At 41.0% G+C, this 16,544-nt stretch overlaps 1 protein-coding gene across 1 annotated transcript in view; it reads right to left on the bottom strand.

Moving 5' to 3' along the window:
• Nucleotides 1-302: 302 nt before the first annotated feature.
• The window catches only part of STON2 (stonin 2), a 60,213-nt gene continuing 43,971 nt past the window's right edge, over nt 303-16,544 (bottom strand). The window contains exons 4-6 of the mRNA XM_049825945.1: nt 9,855-11,690; nt 5,997-6,199; nt 303-4,864 (exon numbers count right to left, since the gene is read on the bottom strand). Of these exons, the coding sequence (XP_049681902.1) occupies nt 4,781-4,864; nt 5,997-6,199; nt 9,855-11,690 (2,123 nt within the window). The 3' untranslated portion in view covers nt 303-4,780. The remainder of the gene's footprint in view (nt 4,865-5,996; nt 6,200-9,854; nt 11,691-16,544) is intronic.

Here is a 16,544-nt window from a genome sequence, read left to right as displayed (position 1 = left end):
AGCTTCAATTCCCAATTACTTTGTTTCAGGATGGCTTCATTCAAATAGTGGATCCTCTTCTATATTGTGTCAGCATTGCTCCACACATCTGCTACGTGGCTTAAGCTCTAGGCCTGCTCCATTTCCTTTGCAGTGTATTGTTCAGTCTGGATGATCAAATGAAATAATCTCTTTACTGTATGTAGTCCCATTACTTCTAATTTATGACCTTTTTTATGCTATTCAAGACATTCCCTTTTCCTCTTCTGAACTCAAGACTTCTTACTTATCAGAATAATATACACATACACATACAACTTCAATTTCACAGTGAAAAGGTGGATATGCTGTTTCATCTTAACATTTATTTTTTTTCACATAGTTCAAACAAAACATGACACCCCATTTCAACTGATAAAATAAAAAGAAAAAAAATAAACCACTTCTACAAAGTTAGCCAGTGTATAGACTTTCTTATTTTACAAAACAAAAAGGTAGGAACATGTTACAAAATAATCATCAAACCAATCGATGTCAATAGTGCAAAGAATGAATTGCAAGTATAGGAGAGAGAGGGCGGGTGGGTAGGATGCATGGGAGGGTGGATGGATGGATGTGTGGGTGGCTGAATAAAGGGTGGCTGAATAAAACAGGAAGGCTAGGAGCAGCCACGCCTGTTATCACACAAAATTTTGTATCTCAGACAACTCATGATGTAGATTTAACTTTAGTGGCAGAAGAGGGTAAGTACCTCATCCATAAGTGATCTCTGTGTGCTGCACATTCTTGTGCTGGCCAGTTCTGGAAATGAATACAACTATAAACACGAACAGTTAAGAGTCACTGAAAGGAATTTTTCACCCTCTGGAACAGAGGTGACCTATCAAGGGCTTGATTAGTTTGTGTGGATTGAAGGGCCAAGGAAATTACTGAGAATTTTATGCAAGCAACAGAGTAAGTACCTCCAGGCTGAACTTTGTACACCTATCCTCTTGCTTTCATGCTCTTCTGCATGAAATTGCTCTCTATCCTTGGAGGTGGATGATCAAGAGGGAGTTTTAGCAGCTACTAAGTCATGTGGGCAGGTAGCTTGGATGTCCTGTCAAGTAAATATGTCAGCCAGCAACCCACGAGAAAAGGTAAATTATTTCTGCAGTGTTTCTTATGATACTGCTACAATGAAAAACCTAAAATCTGTGCCCTTCATAGTATGACTAAATTTGACTCTAAGTAAAATTAAAGGACAAAAATAACATCAGTCAGTTACAGTATTTCTTAGCTGAATTTGCCCATTTTCCTTTTCTAGCAGAGTGTCCATAGTTAATAAATGTAAGAGGCATTCACTAAAATAAGCTTAGCTGCCCAGAGATGTTCATCTTTACTCCTTGTTATCAAAGACTGTTTACTTTTCTAGGCAAAATTCCTGCAATACCTCAAGTCTTACCAAGTACAAAAATGGAAAAAAGCCATAATGAGAAATACGAAGAAGGCTGAAAGTGGGAATAGCTTCAAGGAGTAAATGTATGCTTACCTTGAAGGCACATTTCTTGCACAGAGTATTTGAGTACTACAAAGCTTTCAAATGAACCAAAGGACAGTGATTATATCTTTCTCAAAAGGGAGTATTAAACTGAAACTATTCAAAGACATTTTCCCCCCAAGATTAAAAAAAAAAAAAAAAAAATCCCCACTACAGGCATAGCTTGTATCTACATAATTTCTGCTACTCTAAAACTGACAAACCTCTCAGCTCCTTTCCTCTCACTCCCATCAACAGTCTGTCCAAATTACTACTGTAGCCCTATGGATAAAGAGTATATGGTTCATGTACATAAAGTTTATACATGACAGTATCTAACACTGAAAAATCAGCACTTGTTTAATCAAGCAAGAACAGTGGAAGCCTCTAAAAGGGCACTTAGGATCCCAGTGTCCAAACGCTCAGTGCTCGTAATGGCACTGGACTGAAAAAAGAATTCAGCGGTGACACCTGGTGATACCAATGCTAGATTTTCTAAAGATTTTGGTTGTTAGTGCTCCTTTGAAAAATCAGACTACTCACTCTAGTGCTTCAACAGGAAACAAGATATTTTGAAACTCTGGCCAAGGTATTAATCCCAAACTCTTGAAAATTCAGTGGCAGGTACATCAGATAAATACTCTCCAGAGATCAGAATGGGTTAAACCAGCTTTTTTAGAAACCAGAACACTTCTCCAGTTTTGCGTGCGTAACTCCATGCAAGAGATACTTCTGTTGTACAACTAACTACATAAGAGAGATCAGAGTCAGGCCCATACTCTTTCTTTCATTCAGTAACTTTGACTTAAACAAAAGAATCAGTGATGAAGAGGTAGAGGAATTAAGTAAATCCAAAAACCTCCAATATGTTCATCTTTCAAGTTTTGGGGCATGAAATATTCTGTAGCTGAAGTATGATAGAGACTGAATAGTTTAAGAATTCAGCAGAGATGGAAAAAGATATTCCTTTGATTTTCTCCCCTCTAAGCAGTACAACATAATTTTATTTGCTATTACTTATTTGTGTTTTCAAGGGCTGGGGGGCTATAGGCAAAAATTCAGACAGTGAGCCTGCAGATCAGTGTAGGAAATCTCCCAACTGTTTCTTTCACAAAACATTCTCAACCTTCCTCAGCAACATCTCAGCACTTGTTCAGCTTGGTCTTGTTGGACTTCTTGCTGGTCCTTTTCAGATACTGTGTACTAGGAGTTGCAGTGAAAAACAGGAAAAACACACGGAAGTTCTTTGAATGCCTTTAAAAAGAAGAGTGAATTTTGTAGTGAGGAGTTGCAATTCATCACAGCCAGCGTGTAACAGAGCTGCGAATCAGTCACAAATTCAGCCCCCTGCTCTCACATATTTCACAACCTACAAAGTTATCATTTAATAAATAATAATTCTTTATCAGTACTTCATCAGTAATTTTAATCCACTGATCTCAAAATGCTTCATAAAAGTTAAGAGCATTCTTCCATTTACAGAGAGCTGTTGCAAATGCTCAGTACTAACTGGTGTGCTCCGAGGAGCACCCTGGCCTTCAGTAGGACCACCTGCAATAGAGTATTACATGCTTATTAAGAAGTCCTAGAAGGACTGAGACTTTACGTATTTACAGCAGTGTACCTGTATAAATATGTATCACTAGGTTGACGTAGGCCTGAAATTTAGGTGCATATAAAAAGGCATTTATAAGTTCCCTATAATTTGTTTTAAATTCTACCACTACCAGTTTTAAACTCAATGTAATTAATCTCGTGTTTTATTTGGGATTTTAACATTGTAGTGATTTTTATAGGAGTCACAGTGAAAGTAGTAAATTGAGAGTGTATTAATTTTCTGTAATATGAAATGTAAAATAAATTTATAAATGTATAAAAAAGCTTTCATTTTAATTCATTATGATTTTAAATTACATTATCAAGGCTTTCCAAATGTGTGATTTTAAAGTCAGCAGTAACATTTTAAAAGATAAATGATTTAATTTAATAAATTACTTTTTTTACATTTAAAATTACCTCGAGACAAAATATTATGCAAGCCATAGAAACAACTACAAAAAAATGGGTACTTTGAACACTGTTTTCTCTGAAAATATGTATGAATAAGTGACTTTTGCCTTCTGCATTTTTATTTAGAAAGAAATTTTAAGACTTGCTTGTTTCAGCAAAGTGGAGATAAAAGAATCTTCATGATGGAAGCTTGTTGTTAATTTTTGAAAAGAGATTTTGGGTCCCAGTTAGTGGGGGTTTTAAAAAGATACAAGTTACTTATACTGTAGGTTCAAGATAGAACGTGAAAGTAATATTGTGCTGCACAGACTTCCAAGGATTTTCAGGAAGGCAAACAACACTGTCTGTTAAAGTAATCACATTCTGACGTTTTCAAAAACCACCCACCTTACCCATCCAAGAAAACATCTTAAAAAAACCAAACCCCAAACCAAACCCCAATGTTTTTCCCTTAAATATCTTTCTAGGCAGGAATGATCTAATCTTAGCAAAGTCCTTCACTAGCAGCCATAACCATGTTCAGTCAAGATAACAACAGCCCAGACTAACAAAAATTTTAAGAAATTGCAGAGACTTTCTTGTAACTTGTGCAGACCGCATGAAAATGTGCACAATGACATGTTGTCGTTCAGGGGATGACACGGGAAGGGGTGAATAGAAGAACAGCTACACGATTAGCTGTCCTGTCTGTAGTTCATCTGCTTGACCATTTATCGTGTTTAAGATGCAGTTTGTTGATTCTCCAGAATGATGTTCAGGGTTTTCACTCTGTTGACTGCTTCAGCAATGAGATTTTATAACATTTTTCACTGGGTTTCATTTGGCAATTCAGAAGGAAGTGAATCTGCCAATGACCAAACCAATAGGCATACAAAAAAACACGCTTAATGTCGGAGGGCAAGATTGTTAGTGAGATAAAGGCTGCTTTCTGATTTGGCTGTGATGGTGACCAGACCATACTTCAATGTAGAACCTAGATGGTGAAGAGGCAGAAAAGGCAAGCTTGACTGTAATACGAGTCATTTAGTCTATACCCCAACTGTACTTAAATTGTTCCAGCAAAGTCCCACGGGTCTGCTCCGAACAAACCACTGATGAGCTTCTTCTCAAAGTACAGATCATCACAGAGAAAAATAATAATACTCTTCAGAGCATTATTTTAAAAGTAGCACTCCATACTTCTTAAAAGAAAAATACCAAACCCCTGCAAATCCTTTCTTCCAGGTCTGTTATTTTGACCATCCCTCTTGGGACTTGCAGACTGATCTTTCTTCACTGCATAGCACATTCGTTGACATTTGCAGTATCTTCTTCCTTCAGATCCTCATTCAAGCTTTTTTTCTGCTCTATTTCGACCTGGCAGAGGAAAAAGAAGGGGAACATTTTTAATGAGAAACGAAAACAAAAGGTTCAAAAATCTTCCTTAGTGGTGGTTCATGTCCTGCTTAGGTGAAGAAACTCTTGATAAACTGAGAAGGTTGTTAAGAGAAATAGACTGAGGAGGGAAAGCTGGATTTTATTTACTGTAAGTGTTTTCAGTCTAATCCAAACAGTTTTACGATTCAACAGTGTCATGACATCATTCCCAGAAGAGATAATGTCATGCAGAGAACCGGTCTCACATGATTTTATATTCATTACCATCCCCAGCTGTACTTTGAATCCAAATCCAGAACCAAATCCGCAGAGGATAGGTGGGTTCCAAAGTGACAGCAGAAGATCAGCCTCAATTTTAAACTCTGCAAAGACTGATGTATAAAGTGAAGAGATTAATTTTAAAATGCACGTCTACATTTGTGTTCTAAATTTCAGCACCTCCGAAAAATCAGGGATAATCCAATGTTTAAGTCCTAAAAGGGATACTTACGAAGATCAAATACCATCTCCAGAGATGGTATTTAAGAGACCACTAAGAATGTAATTCCAATTACCATTAAAAATATTTGCCATAAGAATCTTTTCAGTATCTCTCATCATTGCTCTTAAAGAAGGCAGGTAGGATGCCAATTTCTCTGCTGAGTGATCAGCTAACATGCACATTTTGGCATACTGATATTCTTGGCAGGTATATATGTAGTGCATTTTCCCATCTGCTCCTCTCCTTAGGGCAGGCAGGAAGAAGAAATATTTAAGCAGGGAAATAATGTGATCCTTTTGTCTGCCCTAGCACTCCCGCTGTAGCTGCTACAAAGAGCAGCAAATCTGCCTGTTCACACTCTCAACGTATCAGCTAATGCCCAGTAACTGGCTGTGTGGATGCTCTTCCACAAAGCAACTGCAAGCAAGTTTATTCCATCTTCGCTGAGGGATAATCCACTGCTTGTTTGCTGTGAATCAATAGGCTGCACATGGGTAGCTAATGCACAGAGCCTGGCTTGTGCCAAATTCCCACCTCATCTGCTCATGGTACTTTATTTGTCTGCCCACACTTTTCAAGACAAGGAAGTATGCAAAGGAACCATGGTGATTGCCACATGCTCAGTTGTACCTTGTAACTGTAGTGTGCTGAATAGTTGACCCACTTCCTCACATCAGTCTTGTCCTCAACAGAGATGGACCGAACAGTGGCTTTGGATGCAGAAGTGGTGGGCATGTCAAATTCCACATCTACATAGCGGACAAAACTGGAAGGCACTTCCCGGTCAGAGCCAAGCTCTAGGTGACAGAAGAAGCAGTGAGGATGGCCAGAAGCTGGAAAAAGAGAGCAAACAGACAGGTAAGTTGTGTTAGATGGATCAGAAAACACAACATCTAGGAGGAAGCAACATCACAAAACTGCAAGAAACTGGGAATCTCCCTGGGTAAACTAGTTTGTAGCAAGTGACAGTATCTTACCTGTTTCAATGCTGTTGGAGTTCCCAGAGGAATTAAACAAACTGCAAAAAGGACTGCCAATCACTTGAGTTTGCTTTCAGTGGGTGAAAATACAAGATGAGCTACTAAGATTTCATTCTGACAATCAAGAATCTGATAATATAATTCATATATATGCATGGGTTACCGTGATAGGAGAGAATCTGTTCCAAACGACTCTGATGTCTTAACATGTTTGGATTAAAGGATTTGATTTACTTCAGAAAGTATAGCAGGCAGCACACCTGGGATCCACAGCCAAAGTAGAGCAAAGTTCAAATATCCAGATCCAAGGCTCTGCATAAAGGCTACATCCCTGCTTTGCTGGAAGAGCATTTTCCCACGATCGAAGACCAGGCAGAGGTTTTCCTAATGTTCTGCTAGTGGATTAAAAAAAACCCCAAACACATGGAGCCCAGCCAGCTGCAACTGAAGCTCTGCAGAGCCTGCAAATAGGCTTTCTTTATCAACTGCTTTGATCAGAATAATTGTGAATATGAGAAGGGCAATAAAGTTTAACAAGCTATTTTGGAAAGGATTTCAGCAATGTGCTCAGTAGAATCCAGTCCATAGTTTTTTCTTAGGTCAAATCATAGTCAGAGTACACACAGTCCTTCATTTGTCACATGCTTTTCAATATCCAGTCATAAGCAGACGCTTTGCCTACAAAATAATACAGAGTGCTGATAACAAGTTCCTATAGTGAGAGTGCAAAGGGTCCTATCCCATTAGAAAGCACAACGAGAAAACATTTGGATAAGACAGCAAAGCTGCTGAAATAATTCTTCACAATTTGTGTGCTAGGATACTACAACCTGAATGCAAGCAGCGAGCTTCGGGAGGGACCGGCTCTCCTCCCTTGCGAGACTGCGGTACTGGCTGTCAGGGCAGACCACGGGCAGGGCTGATGGTGTCATACACCTCACGTCTATACAGAGCCTGTGCCAGTCTGCATTCAGGAAATTGAGTTAAGCACAAGAGGTCCAAGTGGCTACCCAGAGACTTCTGGAGTCCCTGGGGTCGCGTTTGCAAGGGACTGATCTGTCAGAGCACACAACATGGGTGATTGAAGGGTCCCATAGTGTGTGCCTATGTATGTGCTCCTTTGATAGGCACACAGGTCTGGCAGACAGGCACGTGTGCTGGAGGGAGTCGTGCAATGCACATGCCCCAGGTTGTGTGGACAGGTTGTGTGACCTCTGGAGGCAGGGTGGAGCTGGAGACTGTGGCTGCCTGCAGCATTTCCCACCAGATGCAGTGCGATGCCACTACTTCTCTCCTGCTCTGGAGCTGCAGGCACCAGAGCAGTTCACTAGCAGACCAGATGCTTACAGAGGATGCAGAGCGCTCTTAGGGGTGAGCTGCAGGGGCTACAGTAAGAAAGCATGAAGTGTGAGTCAAGGCAGTATTTTTATACTTAGTGCTTGAGAACTGCATCATTTATAGGGACTCCTGCAAATAGGTGGAGGTGAGTTATTATATGACTTGTGGGTAGGGCTGGATACAGCCAAGCATGCAGAAGGTTGGGAGTAGACCACACATCAGTATCACGTGGTCAGAAATGTATGTGGTCCATCAGGAAAATCTAAGAAGGAGCGAGGATCAAGGCTTTTGAGTACCTTTATACGCCTCTTTGTTTGCCACATACTTTGAGGAGGGAAAACCATGGGACGAGTACCATCAAGAAATGTAAATAGTCCCCGAGAGGCAAGGTCAGATTTAAACTACACTTGGCCTGTCCTGTCATCACTTTGGGATTTCCTCCTTCTCACATACCTCAAGTGTCCTGGCCAAGACAGTGCTTGCAAGGCCCTTCCTTTCCCTGAAATTATATCTGACCTGACCGGAGGGCTGAGGACGCTCTTCCTCTCAGGATGTAAACAAATACCCTGCATTCTGCACAGTGACACTGATTGATAGATGCTCTGTGGCAGGGGTCCAACAGCAACACTGAGTCTGTGATGCATCTCCTCCTCACACAGGGTATATATAATAAAGCCTTACACTGGGAGAGATGACATCAAGGAAACAAGAGACACCGATCGACATCTCCCTCAAAGTAGTGATGGGTAAAGGAGCATCACCCACAGGAGGCAGTAGAGCCAGGAGTTGTGCCTCTTCTCCTGGTTTGCTACCGGCATGTTCTGTGATTGTGTTAAGTCTGGGGGCTTTCGTTTCCCCAGCTGTAAAGTCTATACTGTATACTGAGATCTTTGGAGACAAGATGCCACAGAAGGCCCAATTTCACAGCATCTCATTTCCAGAGCTCATGCAGATGGCATAGTGAGATTTTCCTCACAAGCATGTTATTGCTCATAAACAGCCTGAGGTTAATTTTTCATTGCGATACTTCTCTTGAGTTCCCAAGCTCTCTCTTCCTATGCCCCGCACTACAGAAAACATGGAGCCTTTGCTTTTAGCAATAATATCCCTCTAAATACACCTATGGTGTAAGCTGGCATCCTTGGGCCGCAAAGTGATCCAAAAGATTAGAAGACTGATCACTGTTTTGCTGACACTATAGCTCAAACTCAGGAAAAACATATGTCCTTAGAAAGTGCCAAATCTGGTACAATACTGAACTTGCCTTCAGGGAACACTGAATACAGAAATCCTCCCAGTCACCCAGCTGCATTACTACAGCATTAATAATAAAAAGTCCATCTTGTTTGTAAAAAGCTAGTCACTATGAATAAAAAGAAACCTGAGCTGTCTAGCCCTACTGCATACCATGGAGGAAAGGCAGGAGGTGGAATGACTGGCAGTGATGGCCAAAGGGAACACTAGCTTGCCCATATAATTTGAATGTTTAATTATGAACATGTTACTAGAAATACAAAGATTTGTGGGTTTTATGCTGGTATTCTCTCTCCAGGTTTAAGCTGTATTCACCTGTCTGCACTGATTACAGAAACATAGCCACAAACTGGTGTTTGGAAATCTCTTTTTTTTAATGGTTGCACAGTAGTTGTCTTCTGTCCTCTTACAATCCTCATTCCAGATACTTTATAGGTATTAGTTGTGGTATAGAGGCGTTGAAATATATAGCACTGGCGCAGTATGCTTGGCAATGCATGGAAAAGAAATCACATGTGCTGGAACTACAGCAATTTTTCTGGTCCTGTCATTCAGCCCTGTAGCATAGTATCTTGCCTTTGCAAGTTACCTGAAAAAGCCCTACTTCCAATAACTGTGCTTAGCACACAGAGATGTTTGATGCCTAAGTCCCATAGTGTACTCATAGAAGCAGAGACAGAAGGTGTAGTTTTGCAACTGGAAAACCTAAACCTGTTTTTATCATTAGCAATGTTTGTAGTATACGTAAAACTACTGCAATGAAGGGTCAGATAAATGCTTCATGCAACTAACTGATGTCCTTTGCTATACTACAGGGGATGATCTATCCCTCACCACGTAAACCTAGTATTCCCTATCTTCCAAAATATATAACTCCTTCTAGTTTACTCCTGCAGCGATGGTACGAACCACTCACCTGAGTTTTTGTCAGGCAGTCGGTTTATCCTCCATACAATGGAATTAAAGGCATGCTCATACTTGGCAGTTCCCAAAGTTACTCTCATTACTGGCTCAGAACCAGACAGACTGGTTGATCCAAAAGTGGCCCCCTTGTTCACCTTGGCTTTCAAAGATTTCTCCCCCAGGACACTCTCCCTGCGGAAGTTCTTCACCCACTCGTTTGGCACTGGGTAGCGGATCATCACGTTTTCACAAGGGACCTGAGTTAAAGGATCACGGTTGGAAGAGAACCCAGTGGACATCATCAGCCAGCTCTGCACCTCCACCTCAGCACCACTGATGCTGGCAGCTGTCCTCAGAGTAAAAGGCAAAGTTTTCTCAGCAAAGACAGTTCTGAATCGCATCAGTTCAAACCGGCAGGCATCCAAGGGGTTGAACAGGATAATACGGGAGTTATTAAACATATCCTCATCCACACATGAATGGAATCGACAGCTGTATAATTTAATCCACTTAGTGGTAGTAGTGGGCATAATATCCTGCCTTGCAACTATTTCATTCCCTTTGATCAGGATATCATTAAGGCCCAGTCTGCATTCTGCCAGGCCAGAAAGGAAGCTGAGAACATAGATATGGGTCAGCACACTGTGCTGGAGAATCATACTGTCTCCTTTGGCCAAGATGCCATGAAACTCATCCCTGACATCAATGGTGATTTCTTCTTCTTGATAGTTTAGTCCCACTGTGCTCAGATCTGTTGATGAGGCTGGCAAGTTCATCAGTGTGTCTTGCACAGCACTGATAAAGCTAAGGAAGTCTTCATAATCTGTAGTCCCAAGCTTGATAATTTGCTCTCTCTCTGCTGTGTGAGCAATGGCTGGCTTAGGCTGATACTTCTTTTTCTCCTTGTAGGTTGTGCGGTCCAACCGCACGCTGTGTATCCTTCCATTCTCATCATAGTTCTGGAGTTTGCGCTCTGAAATCTCATGATTGATTTCAAGTTTGAATTCCCGGAAAGGTTTCTCCAGTCCTTTTTCATAAAAAAGCTGTATACATCCACTGTCAGTCAGCTTGACATATATTGGTCCCCAGTGCCTGGATGACATAATATTCTTCTTCTCTGGGATCCTGAGCATCATTGGCCATCCATCCTTTGGCTGAGCAGGTGCTAGGTTAAATAAGGCTGCCTCCAGATCATATGGCATCATGGGGTCATCATCAGGCAAGGCAGGGCTGCTCACATGATCTGGGTCTCCAATCTGGAGTTGCTTGAGCTGCTCTACTGCATCTGTGTGGGTTACACTTTTGTTTGCCTCGTGGAAACTGATAGTATCAGGCTCTTGATGGAGAATAATGAGAGAGTCTCTTTGGCTTTTGCCTGGAGCACTGGGGACAGAAGAGCTTTTGGAACATCTGTCTCGCTCCTCAAAGAATGAGCTGAACGGATTGATGGGTGAGGGTTGGACATCTCGCAGAGATTCATCCAGGAAGGGATTAGTAGCACTCCACGGTGGTGTTTCAACAGAAGGCAACTTGGTTAAGGAGGAGAGATCTAGTTTTTGAATTTTGGAGAGGTCCCCCAGTGTGCTTTTAGGACGTTCTCTTTTCTTAAAGGATGTAGCAAGGTTAAAGTTAACGTCTGGAGTCTGTGTTTCTGCAGGTGGGGTGTCTGTTTTCAAAGGAGAAAGGTTCTGCGGTGAAAAACTGACTTCATTGTCATCAAAAGTCACCCAGCTGGGAAAGCGAACTGTGGTTGGGGTGGGTGAATGCCCATTCATGGAGGTGTTGTTCAGCTGCCAGTTGACAGCCTCCATATCTATCTCTTCATCTTCCTGGAGAGATGAGGAATTGTCTTTAAAAAAAGAGGGGAGGGGAGGAAATTTCAGCTAATTATTCTGAAGTTACCTAGTTTTCTCAGCAAAAAGAAAACCACAGTCTGCACAAAAGTTTGCATGCTCAAGGAAGGCCTATTCATATGCTGGGCAAGAAAGACAGTCAAAAGACTTGGCTAAAATGCTGAAGAGTCTGGCAAGAATTAATGAAGAAATAGACAGTTGAACACAGAAAAGGAATGCAGGAACAAATACAAAAGGAATGACAGCAATGATTTTATTGCTCTCCTTCCAACATAATGACCTAAAAAAGAAACTTATCCCACATGTTATAGTGATTTTTTGAAACTTCCCTCTCTAAACTTTCAGGCTGCATTTCTTCTCTCCACTTGTCTTCTATCATTTGCATGTTTTGTTCCCCTTCACTCTTGTTCTCATTTTTTCCCTTTTTGTCCCTATACCCTGCTCTGGAGAAGAATCCAGTAGGGAGAGGGAGTGAACATTGAGGAAGAGTACTTCTCCACTCTGTCCCCACATACTTGTCTGTGCATCTGCTGCTATCACAAAAGCACACAGGGATATGGTGAAGGCATCACAAAAGGTGCCTAGGTGGCACTTTTGCCCAGATGTGTTCAGCAAAGAGACTCTTTGGCTTACCCAGTGGGAAAGAGTCTTCCAGTCCTTGGAAGTCTCTGAAAAATCTCTCAGAGAAGCTGTGATCTAGGGATGTATGTTAGGATAAGGAAAAACACATTTTTTACTTGTATTGTGGAAGCTGTCCTCATCCTCTGTCAGGACACGGCACCTTTGACTGCTATTTTCCTAGCCTCAGGCTCTGCCAAGACACTTCCCAGAAGCCTGCACCATACTGTGCTGTTTCAATCCCAGCTCTTTCTGGAGAAGACAGCTGCAGTGGTAATAAGGTGTTTTCCAAAATGAGTGTAAATTCTCAGAGTTCAGAAATTAAAGGGTTGTCTTCCCATTTTCTTCCCACTGGGCTAATGAATCAGAGTGCTCCTCAAAATGAGCAGCCAGCATGAAATTATAGTCTGTGGCTGCACCATGGGTTTGCTCTACACATGATACAGCAGTGCTAGCATTTGTGCCTTTTGCTTCTCGTAGATATACAGATCCCATGTTTCACACAAGTCACTATTCTTCAGTACAAGCAGAAAAGTAAGCACTTTGGTATGGCTATACACCTGTGATTTGAGCATATTTTACAATATTAACAACAACAAACTATTTAAATCATTATTTAAATTGCCACCAGTTCCCTCAAAAGATGAGCTTGTTTCCATTCTGCCTCAACCATGATAGACAATTTGAATTTTTATTCCAGTTACCATTACAACTACCTGAAAGGAGGTTGTTGTGAGGTGGGTACTGGTCTCTTCTATCAAGTAACTAGTGATAGGATGAGAGGAAATGGCCTCAAGTTGTGCCAGGGGAGGTTTAGATTGGATATTAGAAAAAATTTCTTTTACTGAAAGGGTTGTCAAGCATTGGAACAGGCTGCCCAGGAAAGTGGTGGAGTCACCATCCCTGGAGGTGTTCAAAAAACGCATAGACGTGGCAATTCAGGCCATGCTTTGGTGGACATGGTAGTGTTGGGTTGACAGTGGACTTGATCCTAAAGGTCTTTTCCAACCTAAACGATTCTATGATTCTATGATTTAAAGTATGAAATAGGGAATATATATGTTAGCCAAAGTCCTGCCATTAGCTCCTTATAATGCCTTGGATAACTTGATTTTCTGGTCCTTTCATCCCAGCTGTATGGAAGTTCACCCAACCTTTTGATCTAAGGACAAAACACACCATGCAAGTTCTAAGGATTATTATAATTGAGAATTATATATGAAGCAGAATGATACCAATTTGTTTTTCAAGCCACAATAATAACAAAGCAATAACAAGAACAGATAGCTTTTATAGACTATCCATGCATTTCAAAGTGTATTTGAAAAGAAGTGGCACTACCTCAATTTCTTAGATTTTCTTCTCTACCCTGTTATTTCACTTCCAGGTTTGCATAATGCCTCTCTGTAGTCCCTGCTAGTGGTTGCACCAGTGGGTAAAGTGGTAGGTCCGTTACCTGTTAAGTTTTGCTGTAAGACTATAAATAGATTTGCGGGGGAAAAAACCAACAAGCCAAATGATTATCATCCACAACCACACCTTAAGTGAGAAAGTGATAAAAAAACCACCAAGAATAATCTGACGTTGTTCTCATCCTCAGGTTCACACTAATACCTTCTATGTTGTCTCATGAATTTCCAGTACTTTGGTCAGCAAGCATGTAGTTCTTTAAAGCAAAGCAAAGCAAAGCAAAGGCAATGAAAAGATGTGGTAAGAATCTCTGTTTTTATGGTATTTCTGGGAAAACATTCCCTATTTCTTTTAGGACTTCTAAAAGGCCTATGTTTATAAGATCAGGATTTCTTAAGAGCGGACCACCTCTTCCTGCAATTACAATTTTCCCCTTTACTGTACCTTAGCTTTTGAATTGCAGAAACCAAATGTGATTCCACAAATAAAGTATTAACACTTCTGGTAAGTTTGAGAGAGGCAGGTGAGAAGACCTCGAGAATCCAGTGAAAAACACACGGAAATCACCTGAAAAATTTCTTTCTAAACTGAACAAGTTCTATAAAATTAATTCCTTTTTTGATCCAGATGCCCAGAAATACAGCAGAAGCATTAAGAGAAGATGGTTTCATATATATAATCATTTGTGTAATTTTATTTTCTAGAAGAAATCAACAAACTGTTATTTGATTTGATGTGTGGAAATGTCAAATCTGGGAAGTGAAATAATCTCTCTTATCCAAACTAAAATCAAAAGTACATTCTTCTGCTGCCGAAGAACCACAGGGTTGGGTTTACAAATATTTGAAGAATACAGAGGTGGTTCTAGAAAAGACAGGTTTTTAGCTTTGTCTGTAAAAGAATGACTAATAGCAGGGACGATAAAAATAACAATATGCTAATGCAGCTCAGCATCCAAAGAAAGTTCCTGAGAACTAGATAAAATAGTGTGTCTATCCCAAGAGAAGTATTGGAGCCTCTGCTGCAAAGGCAAATACAGCATGGTGAAAAATCTTGACATTGCTAGAGGATGGCTTAGCCAATTACTTCAGATTTTTTCCTTCTTGACTTCGGATGAGTTCCTGAACGTGGGTGAAAAAGTTTAGAACGTGAATGTCCTTCAATTTGGCAGCACCCCAGTAGGTCTGGGAGAGGATACTTAAGAAAGTGATGCCCTACATGAACTTCTTGCTTTCATAACTGTTTTCAAAATTCCTTCCTACAAAATAAATCAAGATGATAGCTTTCTGATGGGGTGCTGTCCTGGTTTCAGCTGGGATAGAGTTAACTGTCTTCCTAGTAGCTAGTACAGTGCTATGTTTTGGATTTAGTATGAGAAGAATGTTGATAACACACTGATGTTTTCAGTTGTTGCTAAGTAGTGTTTAGACTAAGTCAAGGATTCTTCAACTTCTCATGCCCAGCCAGCGAGAAGGCTGGAGGGGCACAAAAAGCTGGGAGGGGACACAGCCAGGGCAGCTGACCCAAACTGGCCAAAGGGGTATTCCATACCATGTGATGTCATGCCCAGTATATAAACAGGGGTGAGTTGGCCAAGGGGGATGCATTGCTGCTTGAGAACTAACTGGGCATCTGTTGGTGAGTGGTGCTTAGTTGCTGGCTGGGGTTAAACCCCGACAGGTGCAGACAGTCTTCAACGCAGAGTGACTCCTGACTGAGAAAGACTAGATCTGCATAAAAAAAAGGAAGAAGTGATCAAAACAAAGTACTTGTTTTTTCCTTCTTGACTGACTGACTTTGCTTTCCTAAGCAAATGACTCTGTTAGGTGTTTACTTTGCAAAATTAAAATATCTTTTAATTGTCCGACCTTGCCAGATTCCAACCTGACAGGTTGCTCCAGCCACCTACAAAACACCGCAGCAGATTTACCAAGGAGGTGACGGGGACAGTAGCTCTGTCTCCTTTCGCAGTGACACCAGCAACATGTGAGCTCTGGGGCAAGCAGCCCAGGCTGCCCACACAATTATGTATCTCTATGTTCATTCCCCCACGTAAGTAGTGTCTGCAACCAGCACTGGCCGTACCTTACTACATACATGCCTGAACATCATTACCAAGCCATTAAATAATTTTGAAACTTAAGTCCCCAGTGAACAATAAAATGCCAACCTGCATCGCAAGGGTTTTTTTCGTCCACAAGCCTCTTAATGTTTTGTTGGCTTTGCAAGTGTTCAGTAGTAAAATGGTTAATCATTTCAGTATGATAAACTGGAAACCAGCATTGTTATAATGGATGTAGAACATCTCACTGTGATTGGCCTCTTGTGACTCACTACAAGGAAAGAAGGCTTTGGTTCTCTTTATTGTATCATCTTTTCATTTTTCTATTTAAAATATTTTGGCCAAAACTACCAGGTAGTATCATGTTACTTATGCCTGGGGGAAAGGCAGCCATCCAGCTGCTAGAGGACATTGACGCTGCAAACTGTTCATGACCAAAGCTGTGCCACAGAAGTAGGAAGAAGTTCTGAAAGTGTTACACACCTTTCAAAAAGAAAGGCAGATAATGACTTTAAGAAATGGATCTGAGCAAAAGCCTGGATTTTCAAATTTCTGAGTCTATTTTGCCACTTGAGAGAAATTAGCTCAGAGCTTCATGGCATGACTGTTTCTGTTACCTGACTATATTAATTTACATTTAATTCAGATAGCTCTACTTCACACTTCAGTCTGTAGTACAGGCATACCCCTAACAGGGTCACACCTTCCAACAGGGTACTCACTTCCCTGATGCGGCCAACACCAGTCCCTCAGACAAAGC

This window comes from Accipiter gentilis, chromosome 22 (genome assembly GCF_929443795.1).
Source record: "Accipiter gentilis chromosome 22, bAccGen1.1, whole genome shotgun sequence".
NCBI lineage: Eukaryota > Metazoa > Chordata > Aves > Accipitriformes > Accipitridae > Astur > Astur gentilis.
Note: the sequence above shows the minus strand (reverse complement) of the source record. Positions and strands in the feature narration are given on the sequence as shown.